At 40.4% G+C, this 27,981-nt stretch overlaps 1 protein-coding gene across 1 annotated transcript; it reads left to right on the plus strand.

Annotated features, from left to right (window-relative positions):
- Positions 1-27,141, plus strand: LOC145467880 (uncharacterized). Its single transcript, XM_081451491.1, has 36 exons — positions 1-203; positions 1,552-1,908; positions 2,900-3,052; positions 3,716-3,806; positions 4,835-5,070; positions 5,784-6,103; positions 6,948-7,086; positions 7,756-8,066; positions 8,172-8,310; positions 8,543-8,853; positions 9,334-9,472; positions 9,987-10,312; positions 10,657-10,795; positions 11,508-11,833; positions 12,610-12,748; positions 12,968-13,272; positions 13,981-14,119; positions 14,469-14,794; positions 15,322-15,460; positions 16,187-16,512; positions 16,651-16,789; positions 17,471-17,796; positions 18,078-18,216; positions 18,663-18,988; positions 19,506-19,644; positions 19,893-20,218; positions 20,977-21,115; positions 21,461-21,786; positions 22,306-22,444; positions 22,781-23,106; positions 23,454-23,592; positions 24,426-24,536; positions 25,244-25,331; positions 25,681-25,725; positions 26,410-26,457; positions 26,901-27,141. Exons 1-36 carry the CDS (start codon positions 140-142, stop codon positions 26,926-26,928), a joined length of 7,209 nt encoding a protein of 2,402 aa, XP_081307617.1. The 5' UTR covers positions 1-139; the 3' UTR covers positions 26,929-27,141.
- The last annotated feature ends 840 nt before the right edge of the window (positions 27,142-27,981 follow it).

The following is a 27,981-nucleotide window of genomic DNA, read 5'->3' on the forward strand; positions in this document are numbered from 1 at the left end:
CAGGCGGTTTAGTTGTCTACACTTGGACAGCTCGGGCTTCTTTAATTAATTGCGCGCGGTCGATACGATTATCTTTGCTTCTTCTTTCGTGAACAAGGTTTGACAATCTTTGCGAGAGCATCTTTGGATCGGAGAGGTAATGGAGATGCTTGTATGGAAAGCTGCGAGCCTGTCTATCTTGCTGTATAGTCTGGGATCTTCAGGTAAAACGTTGCTCCGTACCGCAGAATGCTTAGCAAATCACTTATTTTAAATAGAATTAATGATTTCTCTTAATCTTCTGAAAACTTATAACTTGAAAAGATTTATCGCAAATTTGACTTTTGACTTTAGAGATCCGAAAGAATAACGACGAAAAAATACAGTGCCTTTTCCTAATCAAACAGGAAAAATTTCGAAGATCAAAAATGTGTTACTTGAAGTGGTTTGAAACTCAGTTCCGCTGTTTTACTTAAAGGCTGTACCCACTCGTGCCTGCAGATTGTTCGTTTTAAGAGGCTCTTCTGTGCCGATCTCAAGCTAAGATCAAAAGCGTGGCAAAAAGCGTTCTCGAACGCGCACATGGTCCGTGTTCCAATATCAGTGACTCGGCAAAATGTTCGAGACGACGGCATTCAAGGGGTCATGGAACTGAGAAGAGCAAACTGAAAGGGGGGGCGGGGAGGGGAGTCGAATCGAAAAGCGAAGAGGTGGGAGGAGATTGTTGGGTGTATGATGAAGCACACCAGTGTCTTACCGGAAGTGTCGTCAACTCAACATAACCAAGCAAGAATTAAGCTTCTAGCACTTGAACGTATCTAGAAATCAAAAAATCAAAAACATGTTAAATAGGATGACTAAAAATTTGGTGGCTAAAAGGAGTTTTCCATTGAAGACGTTGAAGGATGTGACTTGAAAGGCAGATGCTCGGAAGTACCTTTTTTTTCTGTACCACCAGGAGCCATAATCGGGGACTCCGTCCCCGATTATGGCTCCTGGTACCACATAAAGTGATAATATTTTCCAATGACTTCAGTTTCGATTTCTTTCGTTATTATCAGGCGATCCGTTTATATTCTTTTAACCGATGCCAGTAAATTCTTCGCTCCTTTCGGTTCACGTGTCCCGTAGCACGACCTTTTTACGGGATGGGGGTTGTTAGCCCCAAGCCCAACCCTCCTCCTTTATCCGGGCTTGGGACCGGCAAGATGGGACCAGAGGACCCATCCAGGCGGAGTTACAAGGTTGTACAGGAACTCGGTCCTACGGTATGCTAAATCTTGCCCGTAATTCGGCGGGTAGGTTTCAGAAGCCATATTAATTTTAGAAACCATTACCAGTGAAAACGCCCTGCGTGATTGAATTCCTGGGAAACAACTTCCTATTGGAAAATCGATTGAATATTAAGCACTTGACAGTGAGCTTTGTTTCCCCGAGACTTTCCCTAGGGAGTTAGTTAGCTTTGTTCGCCCTAGGGAGTTAGTGAGTTTTGACCCACGACACTTGACTCGTTCTCCCCAATCAGAAAACGTGTTTGAGCTGAGAGGTATAACAAATGTGTTTATTTCTTAGTGTGCGATGGATGTAACGAGACGTTTCAAGCAGATAAAGGAGGCTTTCATTCGCCTAACTACCCACAACAGTACCCGGATGATCAGTACTGCTCCTGGAGGATCACGGTCAGCCTCTCCCATCAAGTGTACTTGATGTTCACAAGCTTTAATTTACAAGCTGAAAACAACACAGATGCTGTTTATATGTACGATGGAGACAGTGAGACAGAGAAGGTGTTGGGAGTGTTTTATGGCAGTGAACGTCCCTCCAAAGGAATATATTCCTCGTCAAACAGTTTACTTGTAGTATTCAAGTCAGATAATAAGAGTTCTTCCACTGGTTTCCAGGCCGTCTACCATGCTATAAATTGTTCTGGTAAGTTAAGTTATGCAGTCTTTTTCGGTTTTACAAGAAGTTTAAATGCTTAGTGTATCTCTGTAATTTTTAGTAACCGTGTCTTAAATTCAATAGGGTTAAATGAGTAAATAGACACACTCGGAAAATCGAGTACTGATTACTGAAGGAGGTGGAGTGACTTGGAATAAGAAGTACGCAAAGAGAAGCAGACATGGGAGTGATAGAAAATAAGCTACACAATCCTCCTGGGTTAGGCTCTACTGTGACGACCTTGAGAAATGATTAGCTAGAGATCTTTAGATTGGACGAGTACGAGACTGAATACGAGTACGATTTGCGAATTTCAAACGAGTGACGTTTCCAGAGTCCTCGCTCTTCGTGTTGCTTTTAGGTGGAGAGAGTAGTTCATGGGATGCAATGGGTATGTGACGTTATAACGTGGAGCATGCAAACTAGAATTGAAAAGAGGTACTCGTACTCAAATCCTAAGTCCCCTACTGCTGATAACCCTCCTTCAATATCAAGGCTCGTCTCTAGGAGGGGTTCTCGGTGCGAGGTACCTAGCTAGAGGAACCAATGAAAATTGCACGATAGACCACAAGCTTAAATTTACTTGTAATTTTTGAGTAATTTTAAAAAATTCAGTGAAATAACTGTAGCAGTATATGTAAGTTAGTGATAATTTGATAAAACAGTTATTCCATATGCGCGTGCTGGATATAATGCGATTATAATCAATTGATTTCAGCTAAAATTCTGCGCCGTGACCTAGTTAGAAAAGGAATTGAATAGCGGGAACGTTATTTAGTCGATTTTCCAGCAAATTTAATTCGGGTGCCACTGGAACTTACATGTGGGTTCTTGATAAGAGCTATGAGGTTTGATGTTTTCGTTACAAAGATGAGAGCTACTTTTTAGCGAGGCCGGTTGCCAAGTTAACAAAGCATTTTCTTGAGTGATATGATTATTAGAAACTCATGACATTTGTAATGTTTTTGTCCCGCTGTAGTTTCCTTTCTGAATATTTACATTCGAAGCGAAGGTTGCGACGATCCAGGAAAGACGTTTGGTATATGTGGTCGTGCTTACATCATGGTTAATGGAAAGGATCATTCGGTTCATGGGAGGGGCCATAATGTCGTCATTGTGGATGCTGCAACAGGTGTAGTAGCGCACACTCAATATGCAGTGTTTAGTACAATCAGTATAGCCAATAGCCAATAGCTAAGCGTAAACTCCACGTTAAATAAAGTATCGTATCGTAAATAAAGTATTCTATGTTGCCGTACGCCTAATAAATGACAGATGACGTCAAAATGTGGTAAGAACGGAAAAGTGGCACATGAGGCGATAGCCGAGTCTGTCACTGATGCTCTTACTATATTTTGACGTCTTGTGATTAATTACTGAGCAGACGCACGGCAATCATGGAGTCTTTGATTTATGTAATAATGCATTTCAACGACGTCATTTTTGCGCTCGTCCAATCAAACTGCGAGAATAATTTGACTTGTGAAATAAAATGAAATAGAAAATGCATTCAATTCCTGACCAAATGCACTTATGTCTCCTGTAGTTAGTGGGTTTAAGGACCTTTAAGAACACAAACTTTACTAAACGTATACTACATACCAACAGCGAGGTGAAAGCGTTACAAATCATTATGTTGCGTTTTTTTTTTTTTAAATCAGATCCAATTCGACTTTACATGGTCGAATTGATTTTTTTAACTACACTCACAAGAAAGCGTATTTATCATATTTCTGATTATGCCAAATTGAAGCTTGGTTTGAATGCATAACTGACACGTGTTCTTTGAATATAGGAGCAGTGTTGGCGTCAAGAAGTTATGACACTCACGGCAGTAGGGCTCAAGGGATCGGATTAAGCAAATATCTTAACTCCATTACTGAAAAGTAAGTTCAGGACCGATGAAGCTATCTTGTTTCTGCTGTTGTTATTTCTAGTTTTTTTTCTTTTTTGGATTTCTTGGCATATGTTTTAAAGAAAAAGAATGTGAACGAAACTTATCTTGAGCGACTATTTCAACGTAAATGTTGTATAAATTATGGGTCAGAGGAAGCTACACACTAAAACAAACAATAGATTTGTGATCATTTTTATCGTTTTGAACCTGAAATGCTATTGGTCAATTAGTACATAATTTACTTCGGCGCCTTCCTTGGAGTATCTTTAACATTCATCTATAACATCCATATATCTAAGGATTGCAATTTGTCTACTTTTACTTACTTACTTAGTTAGCTAATATATTTTGTGTAGTGTCACCAAATTGGTTCATTTCAACGTCATGAAGATTGAAAATTGAATTAAGTTGCTTCAAACGGATTATTGACGAAGTTTGAGGCCAAGAAAGCCGAAATTTGGCCCATTTCCAGCCTTCTTGACCGAATGAGCTTCGGAAAACAAACAAACCAGCAAAAACAGCAACAGCAGCAACAAAATATTACATGGCATAAAGAAAATCGGGCACATTGTGTTGTGTTCTTGGGCGGGACACTTTACTCTCACAATTTCTCTCTCCGCCCAGGTGTATGAGTGAATGGGTACCAGCGAATTAAATGCTGGAAGGTAACCCTGAGATGGACTAGAAACCCATCCAGGGGGGGGGGGGGGGTACAAACACTCCTTGTCGCTTCATGCTACTGAAACCGGAATAAACTCCGGCCTGGTGGATCACTCCGCTCGTATGCAAACTTTGCCTTTTAAACCTTTACAAAGGTAACTTTACATTTATAAACCATTCCTGTGAGGGAAAGAGCGGGTAATCTCGAGCCGGGAAGACTTGCGTGCTTGTGGAGCTAGCCAGATGATGTAATAATGTATTGATGGTTGATTTATTCACGAGAAAAGGCATTTAGCTGGCCATTTACTAATAAATCGAAATACCTGTTCTAAGTCACTGACTTTCTTTTAACTGCAGTAAAATCGTTCTAATCGCCATTCAAGACGAGGGATCTGAGTTTGTGAGACCAGCTTTAGGTGCTCTCAGGAGACTAGGCGCTAAAGATCCCATCCTAGTAAAATTTCGAGGTTCATTTGCTCTAGCTGGTTCCACTCAGAACAACAAGCCACATTGGGTCACACAAGACCAGCATGTTCGGTACAAAGGACCCAGCGAGATCTCTTTGAGAATTCTTCTCCAAAGCCACCGACCACGTAAGAATGTAGTCACGCATGTTTGACTTAAGAGTAGCGGTAATTGCGGTGGTAGGGTGCCAATAGCAGTAGCAGTAAAAGTGACAGTAGCAGTCACATAAGCAGCTGCCAGTAGTAGTAAGTAACAGTTCAAGAAGCAGTGTTGGCTGCGGTAGCGATGGCAGTATCGGTGGAATCAGCAATAAAGGTAGCAGCAGCAGTGGCGGCAGTAACAGTAACAGTATTAGTAGCAGTGGCAGTGGCAGTGGCAGTATCTGTTGGGGTAGCATGTAACAACAGTGGCAGTAGCAATAACAGTATCATTAGCAGTAATAGCAGGAACGATAGTGTTATCAGTAGACATATCAGTTGACATATCAGTTGAGAGCGGGGATACTCAGGAAACTCCTAAAAGAGACAATTCTTACCCCAGTCTAAAACAGACAGAAAAATTGGAGCCATAGCAGAGTAAAGTGACGATAAAGACCTAAACAATAAAAGATCTCGTGGGCGAAAAAATTTTAATTTTGTCAATATAGGCCTTCAACACAGTATGACGCGTAGTGGCATCGTTAATTTTGTTGCTTGAAGCCGTAAAAGATATCTTAATACGTAAGAATTTGAACATTTTAAGAGACATAAAACAAGCATCCCCCCCTCCTTTACCTAAGATTCCCCCCGCCCCCGCCAGGTAACTATACTGACACTTCATTCCTTTAATTCTAAATTTCTAGCACCTCTTGGAATGGAGAATGGTGAGATCGCTGATGCCCAAATAAGCGCATCTTCACATTGGAGTTATAATTACGCGGCAACGCAGGGGAGGTTAAGTCCTAAACGACGGAGAATCGACAGTGGGTGGTTTGCTCGTTCAAATGATCTCAATCAGTGGCTTCAGGTGGATCTCGGCAGTTTTACCACAGTGGTAGGTGTAGCGACTCAAGGAAGGTATTCATACAGGTGGAGGCAGTGGGTAACCAGTTTCAACGTACAGTACAGCAATGACGGAGTGATCTTCCAATTTTATACGGAAACATGGAACTCCTCCGCGAAGGTATGCACGTGCGGGGCGGGGGGGGGGGTTGAGGAGAGAGGGAGATACTCTCCTAAATAGCTTCAAAAAGCATCCAGAAACCCCCCAAGGCATGATGTATACAAATATACACGTATTGTCTTGTTTTCAGTTCTTACACTTCTTTCAGGTAAATCCTAAGAGTCAGAAGATAGTTTGGGGATATGTGATAAATTTTATTAGAGTTCATCGGTCGACTACTTACAATGTCGTGGTCGTTTGGCCACCAAGAAATAGTAGTTATGGCAAGGGGATGTTGTATTGGGATTTTTCCATGGTAAAATTGCTGGTTTAGCCGTTTTAAAACGATGGTTCTTCTACAACCCTAGAAAGGTATACAGTTACTCGATATTACGACGCGCGCGATCGGACTCGCAGCCAGGCCATCTTTAGCGCTAATCTTCGCGGAAAATAATATGGCGTGGGAAGATTGTCGCGTAGATTGCGTTATTCGGAGAAAGTCATCAACTACGAAAACCCAATCTGTTGTAACGTATTTCAAACTCTCCTTTTTACCTCTAAATAATTCCCGGATTCCATTCATGCTGGTCCCATTCGAGTCAATCAGTTTTGCCCATTAAAAAATGGTTCAACGTAATTGGTCACTGGTTGGGGGGAAAATGATCTATAAATATCCCGCTCGCTTATCTGATAGGACAAGACCATATACCAGTTATGGACACTAGCATTATGACCTTCTGATAACGGACTCATGTCATGGAATGAGATGCCAAGGTTTCCTTAAAACATGGGGATTAATACGACAAACGTCGAGATTCTAAAGATATGAAGCTTTTTTACGAAATCTTTCTCTTCATTCACGTAGGTGTTTAACGGAAACCAAGATGGTGACACAGTTGTTTATAACGAACTGGATCCACCAATCACAACACAGTATATCAGGGTGAGGCCATTGACTTGGTACAAGCACATATCAATGAGAATGGAGCTCTATGGTTGTCAAGGTATTCTATACATGAATGATTTCTCAGTATTGTCATGATTATATTTAGCGCCCACTTCATTGTTGTTGGAAGTATCCACAAATTAAAGAAATCACCTTCAAATGGGCTGTTTATTTAACCTAAAATGCATAAGATTGTTGATCGGCCCAATTTTGGCCCGTTAGAGACCTAGATAGGTCAATTGGACAGACTTATGAAGAAAAAAGAAAGTTTTAGAAAAAAATGTGCTTTTCCTTAAGAGACGGATATTCGATTCTTTACGTATGTACTAGCTACGCAACACTTTCGAGTGGTATACCATGGAATATCCCACGAATTACTTATATTTTCTCGGTATACACACGAATCCTACCAAGAAAATGCAATTGATAAGGAAATGAAATTAGTAGCCAAGTCAAGCAATGCGGCACGCGCGCGTCGCACGATGGGAAGGCTGGGTGTCCTACCGTCTAGTGTATAGTATTCTGACTGGATGTATTTTTAAGGCATGGTAGAAATACTTAGACGGCACAATACCGAGATATGACGATTGTAATAGTTTAACATTTTACTGTGGCTGAGTCTTGTAAAATTAATCTTCTTAACAGACTAGCCTTTCGCCCGGATAACTAGCGTTTCCAACAGAAAACACAAGACTACAGGGTGATTACTTTGCTTCAATAACTTTAGGTTGCATACAACCTCTTGGCATGGAAAGTGGAGTGATACCCGATTCCCAGATAACCGCCTCTTCAGTCAACAAGAACAATCAATCTCCAGCACGAGCCAGGCTGAATAATTTGGGTTGGACTGCAGCTTTAGATGATCTCAAATCATGGCTTCAAATAGATCTGGGAAGTTACAAAATAGTGGCACGACTGGCAACCCGAGGTTCTTCACAATCAGTACCTGCGTCCTGGGTAACCAGCTACAGGTTACAATATAGTGATGACGGATTCTTGTTCCATTTTTATCAGGAGCCAAGAGACACTTCTGCTAAAGTATACCCAGATTTTATGTGTGATCAAAAATTATTTTGTTTCGCATTCTTATTTCAAAGTCTAATTATTTAATATTTTTTCTCTCTTTTTTTTTTTAATGTGCAGGTGTTTCGCGGAAATCAAAACGCTGACTCTGTCGTGTATAATAAACTCAGTCAGCCAATCACAACGCACGTCATCCGGATATTGCCTGTACAGTGGAGCAAATACGTATCAATGAGAGTAGAAATTTACGGCTGTCAAGGTACATACGTAGATCTGTATAAAAATGTAAACCGGGAGTACACACCAGTACTAACTTCAAATGAGAGCAGTTCGCCGAGTCGATAGCAGTAAAAACACCTTTATAGGGTAAAAAGTTCGGTGTTTTAAACCCGATAGACAACTCAAGCTCTCTAGTTGTAAAATAACAAGTGATAAGACAACTATTATGTTGAGATTCACGGTGACGATTGGTCTGCCAATTTCAATTATAGCTTGTATAGCACCTCTTGGCATGGAACGGAAGTCAGTCTCTGATAACCAAATAAGCGCGTCCTCCCAACTGGATGGAAACCACTCCGCAATACAGGCCAGGTTGCATTCCAAGGCTGGCGCTTGGTCACCTCTCACTAATGATCTTAATCAGTGGCTTCAGGTGGATCTTGGTAGTGCTACCCGTGTGACTCGTGTGGCAACCCAAGGAAGCAATGCATACAACGAGTCGGTGACCAGATACAAGTTGCAGTATAGTGATGACGGAGTGACCTTCCAGTTTTACAAGGACGTTGGAGACAGTTCCGCAAAGGTATTTGCACGCTGTCAACGAAATATACATTTATTCATTAATTCATGTTTTAGCGTGTATCATCAAGTTATGATGCGCGTGGGGAGAGCACAAAAAAAAAAGCCAAAGAGAGAGAGTATCTTTAGCTTCTTGTATGCTTTCCAAAGCGCATCATCTTCATCTCTATGTACATCTACTAATTTCGGGTTAGGGTTAATTCGTAGCAGTCTTAGGTTGTTTTAAACAAAGAACAAGCTTTCAGTTTCTGAAGAAACTGTTGTGCAGGGTTCTTAGGCAATCAAGACACTTATATGACTGTACAAACGAGCATTAAAGTCCTCACGCGTCCCATGCCCAGATCCAGGACTTATGAAGAAGATGGCGATGAGCCTCACATATTTGAGTCAAAAGGGTGGTTGAAAGGGAGGGGAACAGTTACTCCCCCAGTCCCCTCCGTTAGATGTGCCACACATTGTTTAATGCAAATTTCGTTGTTTTCAGATGTTTGATGGAAATCAAGAGAGTGGCACCGTTGTTTACAATAAACTGAGACGACCAATCGTAACAAGCTACATCCGATTTATACCAACACATTGGAACAATCGCATTTCAATGAGGATTGAGCTCTTTGGTTGTCCAGGTATTTGTATCAGACTGTTCAAATCAGCCTTGTTACCAAGATACCGTAAAGGTCCGAATTTAAACCATTTCAGAAATGATGATGAAATTTCATGGCTGTTAACAAATTTCGAAAGTGACGTCCATCCAAATGTTCAAACTTGTTATGACAAACAAGAGAACCAAGAAATAAACCAAACTGAACCAAACAGAACAAGCTGGCACTTGCTTTCGATGACTTATTATACATTCTTTTTAATGTGACCCTTTCTTCTCTGAAGGTAATGTGAAAATCTTTGCTTTATGCAGATGGCTTGGGTCCTATGGGGTATACATTTTAGCTACTTAAAAAACGCGATTTTCCACAAGTGGCGATAAGAAAAGGCTGCTAAACCCGCAAGTAGTAATCATAGATACTGATTGAAATGTCAAAACGATTTCAAGAAGTAGGGCGTACCTCTCGTTCCTGGAGAGAGTTCGCCTATTCTCGTTGGTTATCTCCTGTCGTTAAAGTTTGCTTGTACTGATCATTTCAGATTGCCTAGCACCTGTTGGTATGGGGAGTGGAGCAATCTCTGATAACCAAATAAGTGCGTCTTCACAAAAAGATGACAACTATGCGCCACAGCGAGGCAGGTTGAATATGAAGATAAGCGGAGTCAAGCAAGGAGGGTGGAGACCTCTCCGAACTGATTTCAATCCATGGCTTCAGGTGAATCTTGGTAGTTACATCCGTGTCACTCGTGTGGCGACTCAGGGAAGAGACGGATCCGACATGTGGGTTACCAAATATAAACTACTGTACAGTATGGACGAAGCGTCTTTCAACTTTTACAAGGAAGTACATCAAAAGTCCGCCAAGGTAAGACCGTGTTATCACAATTGCCTCGTGCATTTGACCAGAAAATCAGTGCTGTTCAAATGTTATTTCTTCATTAAAATCTGTTTCACCTCATGAAATAGTAAAAAGAGATGGCTCTGATTTTATCAGAAAAAATACGATATCTTGCTAATAACACGACGGCGGCAATCTTCGCCATTTTCTAGACGACCTGGGTAATGACTATAAGTGTGCGATAGCAGTGAATCGATTACAGTGTGTGCATTAGTATACATGCACTATTGTATTGGACGAATTCCAGCAACACTTACAGCTACGTAACGGTGTATGTTTTGTTTAAGTGTATGCTTTGTTTTTGCGTTTAGGTGTTTGATGGAAATGACGACAGTGCCACTGTTGTTTATAACATTTTGAACCCGCCATTCACAGCACGTTACGTCAGGATAGTGCCGGTAGAGTTTCACAAAGTCGTGTCAATAAGATTGGAGATCTACGGTTGTCCAGGTATTTTCCAGTGATTTCTGATGTAAAATGATAGTGCCTGAAGTTTTAGTTCCTGCTAGCAGTAATACTGCAATAAATAGTCCAAACCATGTCATGGAGAAGTACCAAACTGACATTGTAGACTTCATGTTAGTTGCATGAAAGCATCGTATAGCGGGAAATAGCTGCCAATGAAGCTTGAAGGGGCTGGGTCACAAAATTTCAGTACAGACCCACTGGTCATAAAATTAACTGAAGTAACACAATAACGGATAAAAAAGAATTCAAGAGAAACACACAAAAAGCAAGGGAAACACACAAATATACAAAAAACAAATTTATATCAATATGTATGAAAGTGCCATTTGCAATGCCTGGAAGGTATTCTTGTTTGTTTTGAGGGCGCGATTTCCCCAGTAAATTAATGTTACTCTACCAATTTGAAGTTTTGAGCCCACACGTGACGAAAATAAGCTGAATTACCTAAAGTACTGTGACCTGGCCCATTCTAACTGTTAGCATCATGATATGGATGACAGAAGTCTGGGATACATACTAAACAACAAATAGAAATTAAGTATCTAACAGGAATGTATTACAAGTGTAAACCTGGAAACTACCCAACTGCTCTTTACTTGCTACATTAATTTGCTAAAATGTATGGTCGAAGGCCAAGTCTCTGGCACTTGTATGAGTTATATTTTAAAGCTCTGTCTTTGTTTAATAAATCCAGGCTGCATTGCATCTCTTGGCATGGAAGATGGAGCTATATCCGATGCCCAAATAACCGCATCTTCACAATGGGATGACAATCATTCCCCGGCACGGGCCAGGCTGAATACCAAGATGGCTGGCCCCAAGAAAGGAGCCTGGTCATCTCGCCCATCTGATCTCAATCAATGGCTTCAGGTGGATCTTGGTACCTATACAATAGTGACGCGTGTAGCGACTCAGGGTAGGAATGGTCACAATCAGTGGGTGACCAGTTACAGAATAGAGTATGGTAACGATGGAGTGAACTTTCATTTTTATCGAGAACCAGGCGACAGTTCACCAAAGGTATTTTTACCGCGTCAGCTTTTCTCCTAGTTAGCGGGGTGTGCGGTAGCGTAATGGTTTTGTATAGAATGAGGTTCATCCACGGTCTTTTTTCACGAAGGAAAAAGTTGCATACGAGGAAACTTTAAAAGTATAACTACAACCGGGAGGCAATAAACTAGACGACTGTACGAAAAAAGCCTAAAGAATTCCCGCAAGTTTTTTTAAAGCTTTTGGAACAGTTGCCTTTAACAAGACTTTGCTAGGGAGGGGGTGGGGAGAAGGGGAGGAATTTTGGGGTAGCTAAGCCCTCTTAAATTTTCACAAATTCCCCCCAGAGAATATTTTTTAATTTGAGAACAAGTTTTACCTTATAATGTTGAATTTTTGCAATGATATCTAACCGAGCTCGCTTTTAGTTATTGGTACTTTAATCTAGAATTAATGGTGTTTAAGGTTGTACTGTAGCTATGGTCCCCTTTTATGTCACCACAATGGCCAAAACGTGCTCATCAATGATTGGGCATATTATTGTAGGATACACTGATAAACAGTGGTAGTGAAAGCCCTCGTCAAAGCAACAAATAGATCGTAATGTACTAACAAAACAGGCCGAGAGGAGCTTCTACACTTTGACTGTTTTCCAAATTCACAGCAATGATAAAGATAAATGTAGCAGTCGAGTTTGAACCTGAATAATGACCTGCACAAGAGGGTCACACTTTCCAGTTTAATTCTTCTTTTACAGGAGCTATTCAAGTTTGCTTAGTAATTGTTTGTGCGACGTTATTTGTCAGGTTTTCAATGGAAACCAAGATACTGACAGCATTATATACAACACATTGAATTATCCAATTACAGCGCGCTATGTCCGCGTAAGGCCAGTGTCGTGGCGAGCCTGGATATCAATGAGAATGGAACTCTATGGATGTCCAGGTATCTTAAAATTCATCTTATGATCGTTCAGCTCGTGTTGAGAAAATCTCCGAGTCACCCACCTTGGATGGATGTCGATAGCAAGGGATAGAAATGAGAAAGAAACCAAACAAAAAGCACATCATATTTCGTATGTGTCCGGCAGTCAACAAGGACAGATCTCTTAAAGCATGCGTAAAACAGTTTCATATAACATCTATTTTAACTCAAATAATCTAGGGTGTGTTGCACCGCTTGGTATGGAAGATGGAACGATCACAGATGCGCAAATAACCGCATCCTCACAAGTTGATGGCAACCATTCCGCTGTAATGGCCAGATTGAATTTTAAAGCCGATGATAGCAAGGCTGGAGCCTGGTCAGCTCTCACAAATGATCGTAACCAGTGGCTTCAGGTGGATCTTGGTAGTTATACCCGAGTAACTCGCTTAGCGACTCAAGGTAGAAATGCATACAATGAGTGGGTGACCAAATACAAGTTGCAGTACAGCGATGATGAAGGAAACTTCCAATTCTACAAGCAGGTAGGTTAAAGTGTTGCTGAGCTCCTCAGTTGATTTACCAGTCTGAAACATAACAGGAACTTTTCCTGCATTGCCATCATGTTATTAAACGTTCTAAGGGCCAATCCCTACAACGTCGTTGGAAGTTGAAACGGATTTAGCGTCTTTAAGGCTTCTGCTGCATTGCATCATATACCTTCCTCTAGGAGGGTCTTCTTAAAACCGATTGTGTTGAAGTCAGTCTTCTTTGTGGTTTTGTAGCAAGATTTAGTTTTACGTGGTGGGATTGCTAGTCCCACGCCCAACCCTTTACCTGGGCTTGGGACCTGCAAGCTGCTTCCTCAGCAAGGACCTTGGTGAGGAAAAGGCTACTAAAATAGAATTACCTTAATTGTACATCGGTAGAGAAACTTTGTGGAGCCATTTTCCAGAGCCAATATACATTCTCGAGCTAGAGAAGATCGAAATAATTCCATGCCAAGCAAAACGTGTTTAACACAGGACAAGGCAAGGTTTTATTGTCTAATTAAATTAATTGTTTTTGTGCTGATTTCTCTTTTCGTAAATTTCGCAAAATAAAATGGTAGGTTGTTGTTGCTGTTGCCGTGTATCGTCCTACAAATAAGACAGTGTGAGCCTAACATTGAAGAAGATAACGCTCTGACAAGCGTCACGTGAAGGCTTTCCTGTGCGTTTTTGAACGAATTATTTATTTTCTGCCAAGTGTAGGTGCTCGATGGTAATCAAGACAGCGACACTATTGTGCAGAACAAACTGAGCCCACCAGTTACAGCACGATACATCCGATTAGTACCAGTAGACTGGAAAAACAAAATATCAATGAGAATGGAGATTTACGGTTGCCCAGGTATTTCTATAACCAATAAATTCAACATCTTTTAGCGCCCAAGTTTTTGTCGCTATGTTATGAAAGAACTGGTTCATGCTTTTAGCTGTGTGTGTATCGAGCCATCGATGCACTTGGGAAGTTTGGTGAGCACTCAAGAAGCTAGTGATGGTTGAGGCGCAGCGGAGAGCAACTCTTACGCTTCCCTCGTGCTCTGGAAACTCTCCGCCTGCATCCACAATTCGATGTACGCACGCTAAGCATGAACCAATTCTTTATTTAAACGTATGTGAGTAGTACCTTTGAAACAAGTTTGAAACCGTTCCATGAAACCTGTGTTAAGAACGTCTTCATGCTTGAACAAATATAGCTTGTATAGAACCTCTCGGAATGGAAAGTGAAGCAATCTCAGATGGCCAAATAACTGCCTCTTCACAACTGGATGACAACCACTCTGCAAGACAGGCCAGGTTACATTTTACGATAAGCGGATACAAGCGTGGAGGCTGGTCAGCACTCAGAAATGATCTTCATCAATGGCTCCAAGTGGATCTCGGTAGTTATACCCGAGTGACACGTGTGGCGACTCAAGGAAGAAATGCATTCAATGAGTGGGTGACCAAATACAATTTACAGTACAGCGATGACGGGGTGACCTTTGATTTGTACAAGGAAGGGGCTAACAGCTCAGCAAAGGTATTAATATCAATCATCCTCAGCCAGGATGTCACTCTAGTTGTATCCTTGATAGCATCTTAGCTGTGGTCGGCTACTGTGTGTTACATGTACATTAATTTAATAGACTGATAAAGATAGACAAAAAACCAGCATCTCCAAATTCTAGTTTGACCAGGATAGAGGACCCGCATGAAAATCAGCAAAAGCTAATATTGTAATAAATTAGTGATCACTTCTTACAGGTTCTTAATTTCGTAAAACGCCAGTTTACAGGTAGGCTCGAATTATCGATCGAACTACAATGCAAAGCGAAAGTCAAGCCAGAATGAAATGATGTCGGTCGAGTGCCTACATGTTGATAGTTACACCCGAGCAACACACTAGCCAAGTATGATCTGCTTAAGACAAGTGGGTGACCAAATCAGGGCTACAACAGGCAAAGACAGAACACGCACAAAAAAAGTTGGTGTCAGGGCTAGGGACGTCCAACAAAATTCAGAATAAGAATACTTATTGTAGTTACCATTTGAAATCTGTATTTTTAGGTGTTTGATGGAAATCAAGACAGTGACACTGTGGTGTACAACAAATTGATTCCACCAATCACAGCACGCTACATTCGGCTTTTGCCAGTAGAATGGAAGAATCACATTTCGATGAGGATGGAGCTCTACGGGTGTCCAGGTATTCCCCAACGATTTATCAAGTGAGCTTGTTTTGTATCACATTATCCGTCATTAAGACAAAGCTCGAACTCTCCCACTAACGATCTTATCAATTTTTTACTGGTAAATGGCAAGCCTCCTCGAGCACCAAACACTTCCTTTTTCACATAGCATTTTAACAAAACAGGTAACCAACTCACATACTTATCACTGAAGTTTTGGACCAATGAAGAGAACAAGAGTTAACAAGAGCTCAAACTCTCGTAAACTCGAGGCGACCTTTGTGTGCATGCTCTTGACATCTCACGTGCTCGCTCGTAATCGGCTACTCTGGTGCAGTCGAATGTTTCTTGAGAGACGTCAAGATTCACTCATGCCCGCAGATCTGTTGAGGCTCAATTAAGGAACACTCTGGTATAACTCTCTTCTTTCAGCTATCAGCGAATATCCTAGTAATGTTTCCTAAGCTCGACAGCTTTTGAGATGACTTTTGTTTTGCGTTTACCATCACAGAAGCAAGTGTGCAGTACTGTGCACGAGCAGAACATTCTTTATCATTAATGCCCTGTCCCACGTGGGAAACAGGACAGAATTCTGAATATTATTTGAAGCCAAATACGGTATACAGTAATGCACACGGGTAGATCATTATTTAAAGTAAATTATTTGTAGGTGATCTATGTACTCGCGACCAATAAAACGGTGTATTGATTCCACATACTTCACTTTTGCACAATTAACTTAGGTTGCGTGACACCTCTTGGCATGGAAAACGAAGCAATCCATGATACACAAATTGACGCCTCTTCACAACTGGACAGCACTCATTCAGCCAAGCAGGCGAGGTTGCATTCTAAAGCTGACGGAAGTACTTGGGGCAGCTGGTCAGCTGGCACAAATGATCTGAACCAATGGCTTCAGGTGGATCTTAGTACTTACACCCGAGTGACTCGTGTCGCGACTCAAGGGAGGAATGGGTTCTACCAGTGGGTGACCAAGTACAAATTGCAGTACAGTGATGACAGGGATACATTTCATGTTTACGAGGAACCAGGAAATGATGGGGCGAAGGTATTTCCATATTACAGGCTCAGAATATTTATCATTAAAAAAAAACTCTCGAGGCACCCGCAAAAATGATTATAAGCACGTCGCTCCTGTGAGTCGTATTCTCAAGTAACTGTTGGCTCTTCGTACATTTCTTGCAAGGTGTTCATTGGAAATCAGGACTCTGACACAGTTGCGTACAATACCCTGACTCCGCCAATCACAGCACGATATATTCGATTCAAACCCCTCGAGTGGTACAGTCACATATCGATGAGGATAGAGATCTATGGATGTCAAGGTATTCTTAATGATCATCTATTTTTGTTGGCAAGGGCACCCAACATCTCTAGAAAGCTTACCTTGAAGTAACTATTGCATTCTTCTCTGAGTACGTGGCGATTTTACGTTTGGATTGACGGTCCAATTTTTAACGTTGTCATCGATGACGAAAATCCTTTTCCATCGATCCTGTGGGAACTCTGGAAGTTATATGTGAAGGTTAAAAAAGAAAATTCGATGTCCTGGGGGGAATTATAGGAAGTGGCTCAGTCCATACAAACAATGTGGTTTCAGCAGACAGAAGATTATTATTAGACATCAGAAAAATCGCAAGTTATCACGGGGGGCCCATGGTATTCTGACTTGTACGATTTCTAATGGTCAAAAAACCCTTGAGGGTCAGTCAAAGTCGTACAGGCGCATTATAATGACACAGGTCTTTTAATACTATAGGAAATCGAGCAACAACTGTAATTCGTCCCCAAGACATCACAAGAAGCTATTCTATTTTGAACAGGGCTAACAACATTCAAAGAACAGTTCATGCTGAAAGTTATTTTGTATTAATCAAGACATAAATCAAACACGCCAAACAAAACAAGTATCGAGTCTCACTAAACATGCAAACTTATGATTTAAAACTGGATAACTTGTTAAAATATGATTAAAAAATGCCAGTTTTCCCGTTTTTCAAACTTAGGTTGCAAAGCACCTCTTGGAATGGCTTTTGGAGCAATCTCTGATTACCAAATAAGCGCCTCTTCACAACTAGATAGCAACCACATCGCAGCACAGGGCAGATTACATTTCAAAGGCGATGGCAGCAAAGTTGGAGGCTGGTCAGCTCTCAGTAATGATGTCAATCAATGGATTCAGGTGGATTTTGGTAGTTACACCAGAGTGACAGCTGTAGCGACTCAAGGAAGATATAATGACGATCAGTGGGTGACCAAATACACGTTTCAATACAGTGATGACGGAATGACTTTTCAAACTTATAAGAAACCAGGAGATAAATCAACAAAGGTATTCCCAAACTGGCATTTTTCTTTCCTAGGATCACTTCGTAAAAGAACTTGCAATCAAGAGAAAATGTGAACACTCGCCTGTTTTATGTCAGCATGTTGATACAACATCACGCCAGCCTCAGGATGCTTAGCAACTTATCTGGTGAAGAATAGGTGAAATTCCGAGTAAAAGAGCCACTTCTTACACTCCTGATTATATAGGTAGCATGTTATCTGAGCTTTAAAATAATGGTTTTGAATGGTCAATGAAAACTATTTTTGCAATTTTTCTTTGTTTAGGTGTTTGATGGAAATCAAGACAGCAATACTGTTAAGTACAACATATTGAGTCCACCGATAACGACACGTTATATCCGACTAACTCCGGTAGAGTGGCACAGTCACATTTCAGTGAGGATGGAGGTCTATGGTTGTCCAGGTATTTGTCAGTCCCAAGTCTGAACCCATAGAATTTAGAATCCAGTAATCAGTTTCTGTCGCAGCACTGGTCACAGTTGTATCATGCGCCCTTAAAATTTTAGGACCTGGATTGACCGATCAATGAATGCAATTTGAAGGTATCATTTTCACTCTAGTCTGCTATCCATCCCTTAGGCCAGCAGCTCCTACCACCAGTTCACCTCTCTTTGAAGTCTGCCTCCCTCCCTCTCCCCACCTTGCCTTCCCTCTCAAAATGGCAACCCAAGACAAATTATACGCAAAAAATAATTATTCTGTTCCACCACTTTAAGTTTGTGAATGTCCGCTATTAAATAGAAAACACATCTCGAGCAATTTTCAATGTTACTTTTCTGGTCCATGAGCTGATTTATGAATTATGTACTGTACCCTGCTATCATCCCTCCTGTCTCTCAACAAATCCAGGATGTAATGCACCACTTGGGATGGATAGCGGAGCGATCACCGATGCTCAAATAACCGCCTCTTCACAATGGGATCACAATCATGCTGCAGCACAGGCTAGATTACATTTTAAGCGAGCTGGACACAAGCAGGGAAGTTGGTCATCTCGTCCAAATAATGTTAATCAATGGCTTCAGGTGGATCTTCGTAGTTATACCACAGTGACAAAAGTAGCGACTCAGGGTAGGAATGGGCATAGCCAGTGGGTAACCCAGTACAGGTTACAGTACAGTGATGACGGAGTGACATTCCAGTTTTTTAAGGAACCACAAAGCAGTTCAGCAAAGGTGGGCATTTTGATGTTGAGAAAGTCATGAAGAGGGGCGAAGTGATATGAAACACCTGAAATTACTGGTGAAATGAGACTGATAACAAAAGTTTACCCGTGTTTTCACAATTTCTCTGAACTTTGAAATTTATTTTCTCGAGTTTCCATGGGAATTTGTTTTTGTTTTCTGGGGGGCACCTATTAACATCTCTAGCTTTGAAAAAATGCAAACAAGACTGTAATATACTTAAAATTATTCTCATGTTATGTTGTATCATATTACATTATATTATGTTAAAATAAAAAGCAAAAGATTGTTTTTTTTTCGTAGCGTCAGCGGGGTCCATCTTGTATAAATCCCATTGACCTTTCAATGAAGCTTGAACACAATTACACTGTTATACTTTTCATATTATTGTCTATTGTCCAGTGTCCTCCGTGTGTAAATAGAGGCTTAATGTTACCAATAAACAACTATACCTAAGAATTTATCGACCACATGCTAAGTTTCGCCCTGTCCTCTCATTTTTCATTAGTTGTTCCTTGGAAATCAAGACACTGACACCATTATGTACAACAGACTAAACCCACCAATTACCGCGCGACACATTCGACTAAGACCTGTAGCATGGTACGGACACATTTCCATGAGGATTGAGATCTACGGCTGTCCAGGTACTTGACATTACTGCTGTGGCGTTGTGCATTATTCAAACTGTTAACATATAAGTGGTCATGTGTTAGACCTTCATCTATTATTATCGGAATGCGTTATGTAACGAAATCAAATGGCTGCCAAAATGGCAAATGAACTTCACGAGCTCAAATTCATAGCTTAACAAGTGTGATAAAATAGTTTTCCGACCTACTGCTACCGTTAAACCCTTTATATAATACTCCTGTTCGTTCTGCAACAAATTTAGCTTGCGTAGCAGCTCTTGGTATGGAAAATAAAGTAATCTCTGATGCACAAATAAGCGCTTCTTCTCAACTGGGTAACAGCCATTCTCCAAAGCAGGCAAGGTTGCACACCAGATCAGATCAAAGCAATAGTGGAGGCTGGTCAGCTCTAAGAGATGACTTTAACCAATGGCTTCAGGTGGATCTTGGCAGTTACACAACAGTGACACGTGTGGCAACCCAAGGCAGAAATGGATTCAATGAGTGGGTGACCAAATATAGGATACAGTACAGCTATGCTGGAGTGACATTTCAGTTTTATAGGAAGGCAGAAAACAGTTCAGCAAAGGTGTGCCCTTATTGTCTTTTTGATCATAGCAGGCGAAAAGACCGAATTTTCTACCAAGAACAAGCGTAAACTATTACGGCGAGCATAAACTATTACGTACTGGCCCAATAGTCCGAGTCACTTGTCCGCCAAACATTTCTGTCTAGTGGGATTAAAAGGATTTGATACGATTATTTCTATATCTAACAGTATGTACCTGTGTAATTGAAATTTCCTCAAAACTATTTTTCCTAAAAACAAGAACCTTCACTTCCACATCGGAGAGTCAAAGACTGAATCCACTAGCTCAACCACAAAATCCACCAGCCACGGGCTATGAGACATGGCTTTTTTCCCAAACTGGAGAAAAATGCAATGTCATGTTGCCAAAATGACGTTTGTCTAATCAAAAACAATGGGTGTATAGTTTATATATAGTCTATCATTAAAAAAGGATAACAGCCAGGAACTTCCTCATGTGATCGCCAGTAAAAAACATCCAAAAACAAAACCAATAACATTCGTGGATTTGCAATGTATTGGAATGATAGGTGTGTCTGCTAATATGCCACAAGTACACTGCAATTACTTGATGATTATATACATCATTTTGAATTTATAATCACCATCGTCATCGTCATTTCAAATACACAGATTCAGTAGCTTACTACATGATCGCAGTAAAGTATAATAACTCGAAAACAAATGTAACATTTTGAATTTTTGTTCAGGCAATCCCAAAGCTCCCTTACTTTCTTCTCACTTTCTCTTCTTTTCAGGTGTTCGAAGGAAACGAAGACAGTGATACTGTGATATTAAACAAACTAAGTCAGCCAATCACTGCACGTTACATTCGGCTTTTACCCATTGAATGGCATAACCATATATCAATGAGAATAGAAATCTATGGTTGCCCAGGTATATATTTTTTATCTTGTAATAATTTATTCATTAAACCTTTACTAGTTTTTTTGCTTCACCTCTAGGACAGTTGATGCTCTGTGAAGTAGTAACCACTAATCAAAAGAAATTAGTAGTAATGTTCCGAGACTGAAAAGAGCAGGTCTCAATAAGCACGACTGCAAATCACATAGTAAAAAGTAAACAAAATATATTGGGGTGGAAAAGTACAATTTCTTAACACCAAACCCAAGTATAGTTGTTATGTAGTTGGAGTAGAGGCAGCCATCCCAATTCTATTCTTATATTATTGGCATTTATTGGGTAATGACACTTTTTTCTTTCCTTGCTCGACTACCGTAGGGTGTATAACGCCTCTTGGCATGGAAAGTGGAGACGTCGCGAACGCCCAGATAAAAGCATCTTCAATGTTGGATGGTGATAATTCTCCGGGGCAAGCAAGGCTGCATCAAAAAGCAGATGGACGTATGGCTGGAGCCTGGTCAGCTCAAACAGATGATCTTAATCAGTGGCTCCAAGTGGATTTCGGTAGCTACACCAAAGTGTCACGTGTTGCAACTCAAGGGAAGAATGGATTCAACCAGTGGGTGACAAAGTACAAGATACAGTACAGTAATGACGGTGAAAACTTTTGGGTGTACAAGGAGCCAGGGACCAGCTTAGCAAAGGTGACTTCATTCAGTCATTTTACGCTTAGTCTCCATTTACCTGGAAAAAGTAGGAAATACCTACATGTGTAATTATTCGACTGCACGTATTACAACCCTGTCAAACAGCGTCAAACCACGTACTGTATCTGGAAAGCCGGCTGAAACATACATATTTTTTGATTGTCGGACTCTTTGCTTCCCAAAATCGTACGCTACAACAATTTACTAACAGGAAAAGAAATTATCTTGCAGTAATCGTATATGTTTTTAGAGTTATTGTCCCATTTAAACTAACCTTCTCTTTTAAGTTTATATTTTGTGCAGATGAGTCAACAAAGAGAAATTAATCGTCACTAAGTAGTCTTACCCCCTCCTTAACATCCCGAAAGAAATAATTCCTTTCTATTTAAAAGTTCTCCCTAAAATGGTCTTGAAAGCTAATAAACTTCGTGAGCACTCAATGTGGTACTTTGGTGGTAACCTTATCAACTGTCAGTTTTCTAACAAAGCAACACATTTCGTTTCTGTTATGTTTAGGTGTTTCGTGGAAATCAAAATAGCGATACCGTCGTTTACAACATTTTGAGACTACCCTTTACAGCTCGCTACATCCGATTCGTACCAGTTGATTGGCACAATCACATATCAATGAGGATTGAGATCTACGGTTGTCCAGGTAAGAAGTTCCAGCAATTTCCAGGATCAAAATTTTTTAACAACTGTAAATATTTTATTTATTGAAATATAACAATTCATGGTAGCTTAAAAAAATATATCAGAGAAATTAACTTTAAACTTGAAATATTAGCTTACAAATAGGAAAACGTACAGAAAATATCAAGTGTTCACGGCTGCAGTGTCCTTACTGTAAAAGAAATGGGGAAAACTTATACTACTACTGTCACTGAGCGACAAAATGGCAAATCTAAGCAGAGCTTAAGAAATTTTTGGTTTAAAAAATTGCCGCATTTAGTACATAAGCATAAATTATTTTCTCTTGCACGAAAAAAAGGTTGCGCTGCAGCACTGGGCATGGAAAACGAAGGAATAACTGATGTCCAGATAAACTCATCTTCACAACTGGATGACACTCACACCGCCAGTGAAGCAAGACTGAATTTTAAAGCAGATGGAAGCGAGCGGGGAGGTTGGTCCGCTCTCACTAATGACTTCAACCAGTGGCTTCAGGTGGATCTTGGTACTGTTAACCGCGTGACTCGTGTGGCGACTCAGGGGAGGAATGGGCATGACGAGTGGGTGACCAGATACAGATTACAGTACAGTGATGACGGAGTATCGTTTCTGTTTTACAACGAGACTGTAAGGAGTTCAGCAAAGGTATGCTAGTTGTCGCCGGAATGTTTTCATTTACGATATGATATCTGGGTGTGTGAAGTGAAGAGGAGCGTTGTAAAGAAGTGGGGTACGGGACTAGCACCGGATGTCGGTTTTGCTGGACTAAGACAAGCCCTTCGGACTTACATTTCTCAGCAATAAGGGAGAAACGCGAAAGCCCTTTGGGGTCCCCTCCCTCCCCGCCCGTCACTGGAAAAGCTGTAGATAATCAGTAGAAATTCGAACTTTTGTATATCCAGTAGATCAGAGAAACAATTATAGGTTTAACTTTTCGCATTTGGCAAACCCAACTGAAACTCTGGTTTTACCCTCTTTTCTCTCATGATCAGGTATTTTATGGAAATCAAGACAGCGACACTATAGTATACAATGTTTTGAATCCGCCTATTACAGCACGCTATATCCGAATAAGCCCTGTTGAGTGGCACAACCATATATCAATGAGGATGGAGATCTACGGTTGCTTTGGTAATGTATTATTAAATGATAACTACGGGTATTTGTATGTATGCAGTTGAAAAATACATCTCAGTAAATCGTCAAAGTATTCTGACTAAGTTTTAACACACGATACATCAATTTAAGCTACAATTTTGGAACTTAAATTGCTTTGTTGACTAACTATGATGTCCCCAATCGTCACAATCAAGAGAACAAGAGCAATAAGTGAACTGTGCGTAACAGGACTTTCGATTAAAATTCATTTTTTATCAAAATATTTATAACCCTACCCTCACCATTAATGTAACTTTACGTTTAATTGTAATTTTAGCTTTTTTAGCCTTTTTATTTCGTTTTTAATCTTGTCATGCGCATTTGAACATTTTATGAAATTTGCGCATTATAAATGTATTATTATTATCATAAAAAAAGGTTATTATTATTATTATTATTATTATTATTATTGTAAGGCACCTCTAAAACCATCTAAATATTAAACTATGTTTGTGGCTCATTCATTCTTGCCTGAAAGAGGCTAGATAACTAATATTTACGAAGGAAACAGTACGATGTACGAGATAGAATAGCCAGTGAGTGGCTTCCTATACCGTAACTCAATTTCCCTTTCTGTACAGTTTTGTTTATTGTGTCCTCATTTGCTGTCCAGAGACTTTTGTTGTTAATTTTACGTCTCGTTTCTTGGTTTTCGTTTACAGATTTGGATTTTCTTTTTTCTGGTAGTCCGCCAGTAATCACTGGCCTTGGGCTTTTTAGTGAAATTATACAATATCCGGTCGTTAAGATCGCGACACGCGACTGACACAGCAGAATTATTCACACTAGTATTGTTTATTTTTAAGTGCCCACACCTGCTCCAACTTCACCATCGCCGGGAATGACGTCAGTTGCTAGTATGCCAACAGTGGAGTTCGGACCGGAAGCGAATAGAGGTGAAAATAAGACGAGAAAAGGTAAAAGGAATTGTTTGTTAACACTGTTCTTCTTTGACGTGACTTAATGCTTTGATCCCGGACTGGGCTAGGGGAATGGGTCGATCTTCCTAGACGAATTTGTTAGTTTTTGTCTCCGCTTTGAGAGAAGTATCTTTGGACATTTCTTCCAGTCTAAAACAGACTTTACAAAAATTGTTTTCTTCAAATAAAAAGAAACGTCAGAATTAAGTCTAGTTTGTAAAGGAAACGAAAGAGTAAAATAAGTCAACACGATACTTAGATTGTTAAACCTGGGTAAAAAGGTACAAAACAAAAGAAAAAGTCTGTTTTCGAGCCCAGTCGCCTATCAGGCCGGAGCTTATCCCGGTTTCTGTAGCATGAAGCGACTAGGAGTATTTCTACTCCCCCTGGATGGGATACTAGTCCATTGCAGGGTTTCCCCAAGCATTAAATTCTCATACACCTGGATGGAGAGAGGCACTGCGAGAGTAAAGTGTCTTACCCAAAAACACTTGATAATAACCCCAGTCAAGCTCGAACCCGGACTGCTCGATGCGGAGCCAGCTCATGAACCGTTACGCCACAGCACCTCAAATTAAAACTGGGATTGATTGAAAACGCATGCAGCATGTTGAAACGATCCAAACTATAACATACGTTTCTCTAATATCGTCATCTCATAATAACTCTGAGTTTATTGACAAGTGCTTGTTAACTTTCGATAGGTGTTAACGTTCCCGCCATTGTTGTACCCGTGGTGCTGTGTATTGTGATACTGATCTTGCTGTTGATTGGTTTCTTTTTCTGGAAAAGGTGAGACTAAATACACTGGTCGATGGGTTACCTTGTTGTAAATAAAGGGGCAATGCAAAGGTCGAGAGAACTAACTCGTTCAAACTAAATAAACATGTTCAGATAAAAGCGTTGGTGTCTCAATGTAGCATTCAAATTCCCAAACGTCTACGGGAGCTAGAAAGGAGAATTAAAATTTGGAGCTTCGCTGGAATGCACTTCCAAGTTTATTCAACTACTAATCGTATTAAAAATTTTCCCATACAGTGATATTGACATAGCTATACCATCAAGAGATATATTCATTTGACACCTTGAAACGTTCAGTAGTGTCCGATAAATAATACTGTGTTGTTTTCTTTTCATCCAGGAGATATGGAAAGGACCTTAACATTAAACCAGTCGTATATAAGAGGTCAGTGAAAACCAAAACAAAACATGTGATTTCCCTGTGGATGTACCGAAATAAGCCCCAACACCATTCCATCATTTTATATGAGGGTCAAACACTTCCTTCCCAAGGAATAAGACAGAGATAGAAGAAGTAGATACAAAGGTACCAGAAAATATGGGGAAAGGGTGTGGGAGGTGGAGATAGGCTCCTTCTTGCTCTAAAAATCGAGAGGGTGGATGAGGACTTTCCTGCTGCTCCGATGATGAACACCATCCCAGGATAACTTTTCTATTCCTGGATGAACAGAGGAACTTGGGGGCGTGCAAATTCCAGTAGTCTTATCATTAGCGTTCTCAAAATCAACATGTTTAGTAAAATAATGCACGCTGTATCGTCACAGGCACAGAATCTTAACATAATTAAATAAACGTAACGGGTTATTAAGTTCTTCAGTCAGACGTTGGTAACGCCTCACTTACGTGACGCGAGACGCGTGACGCGCAAGCATTTGTGGCAAAGCCACTTTACCATGTTTACGGTATTCGTCACAATCGGGTTATTATCGGCTTTTGCGATTTTCTCCTTATTTTAATTGTCTGACGTCTAAAGTGGAATAGACCTGGAACGAATTTACTCCCTCGTTCAACTGTTTTTCTTGAAAGCTGCTTGTCGTTTAAATTCTCCGTTATCTTCTTTAATTTTCAGGGCAACCGATGATTTACCCACAGCAGCGGAAAACTTGTCCAATGACCGGTAAACATCTTGATACATGAAACTCATGAACAGTATAGCAGTGGTGCCTCAGGACACCGCCGTAAACGTACACAACGCTGAACCTTTTTAAACTATAATAAACTGTAAGATGCCAACAAGTTGTGATCCCGGGCTGTCAAACTGCAGCCGCAAAGGGACTTCAGGAACGAGTACCTGCATTGTTGCGCCCAAATTTTAAGACCCAGCCAAGAGGAAGGCATTTCACTTACTTTGAATAGAAAGTGATAATTTGGATGGTAACATGCTAGTAGTTGAGTTTCTTACATATCTTTTCCAGTGATGCAAAATATCGAAACTCGCATCCCTTGCCCTCGAAACTCAAAATGGAGCGACAGATAACCCTCTCACTCGGCCCCCGCCCCCACAGAAGTTTCAAAGTATGTTTAAGGTGTTCATACCTGTGCTCTCTTACTTCCTAACAGAGATGTTTTGCTGTTTCAAGATTCCTAAGACATTCTGCAACGACAAAGACAGATAGCTCTGACACCACGATCATCCTGATAACCGCGTTTTAAGTTTACTATGTTAACAACTGTTCACCGATCATGTACAACAACATGTACCTTCAAATAACTTGTTAGTGAAGATAAACTGTTGGTCCAACGGTTGTAATGCAAGTTATTTGAACTGAAATCGCTGATAATTTAACATATCAAATGCCGCTTAAGTGCTATACTATTATTTTCCTTGCGACTTAATTTTGATGAGATTTGGGCAGCGCTTTCTAAGTTTACACTAGCTTATACGCAGTCTTGCTGTAACCACTTGCTGCGATATCATTTAACTTGCATGAAGTATTACTGTATGTATGTTGAAGTGTGTAGTCATTTTTATCAAATAAACCAGGAAAACACACAATGTTGTCTTTGATCATCAATTATAACGAATAAACTGCAGTCCTGGTGGTTCGAAGTAAAACCACTTACGGTTTATAGTCTCACACTTGTATTGCAATGGCTGATTTGTTAGCACGGCTAATCGTGATGTTGGTGTGTAGTCATTGAGTCTCACGTTCGCGTTAATAGACGTATGAACGGCTTGCATCTACGGAAAAAAATTGAATCTGGTTCAACTTTTTCGCGCAGACAAGCTACCCACACATTTCCTCTATTGCACTTTACCCACGTAAAGTCGTTAAAATTCAGTTTCCTCAACGCGTTCAAAATAACGTCAAATTAATAAGTCCCGCTTAATGCACCTACCTGTCACCCAATTTTTTGCGTTTGAATTTGATTGCGTTTGATTGTAAAAATAAAAGGAACCATGAATTGACCAGAGGCGCCTGATATGCCGCCGAGGCGTGCCAAAAAGGTGCGATTAGGTATAAATATCAGTCAAGTCCGTTACCTTACCGGGTAGCACTCTTTGTTTTATTTGTGTTTGAATTTTTTAGTTACCGAATTTCATTTGTTTGTGTTTTATTCGTATGTTAGTCGTGTCTTTGATTTTGATTTGAATTTAGTATATTTACAATAACCACAGTAAGCTAAACCCTACTTAGTG

This window comes from Orbicella franksi, chromosome 14 (assembly GCF_964199315.1).
Source record: "Orbicella franksi chromosome 14, jaOrbFran1.1, whole genome shotgun sequence".
In the NCBI taxonomy this organism is placed as follows: domain Eukaryota; kingdom Metazoa; phylum Cnidaria; class Anthozoa; order Scleractinia; family Merulinidae; genus Orbicella; species Orbicella franksi.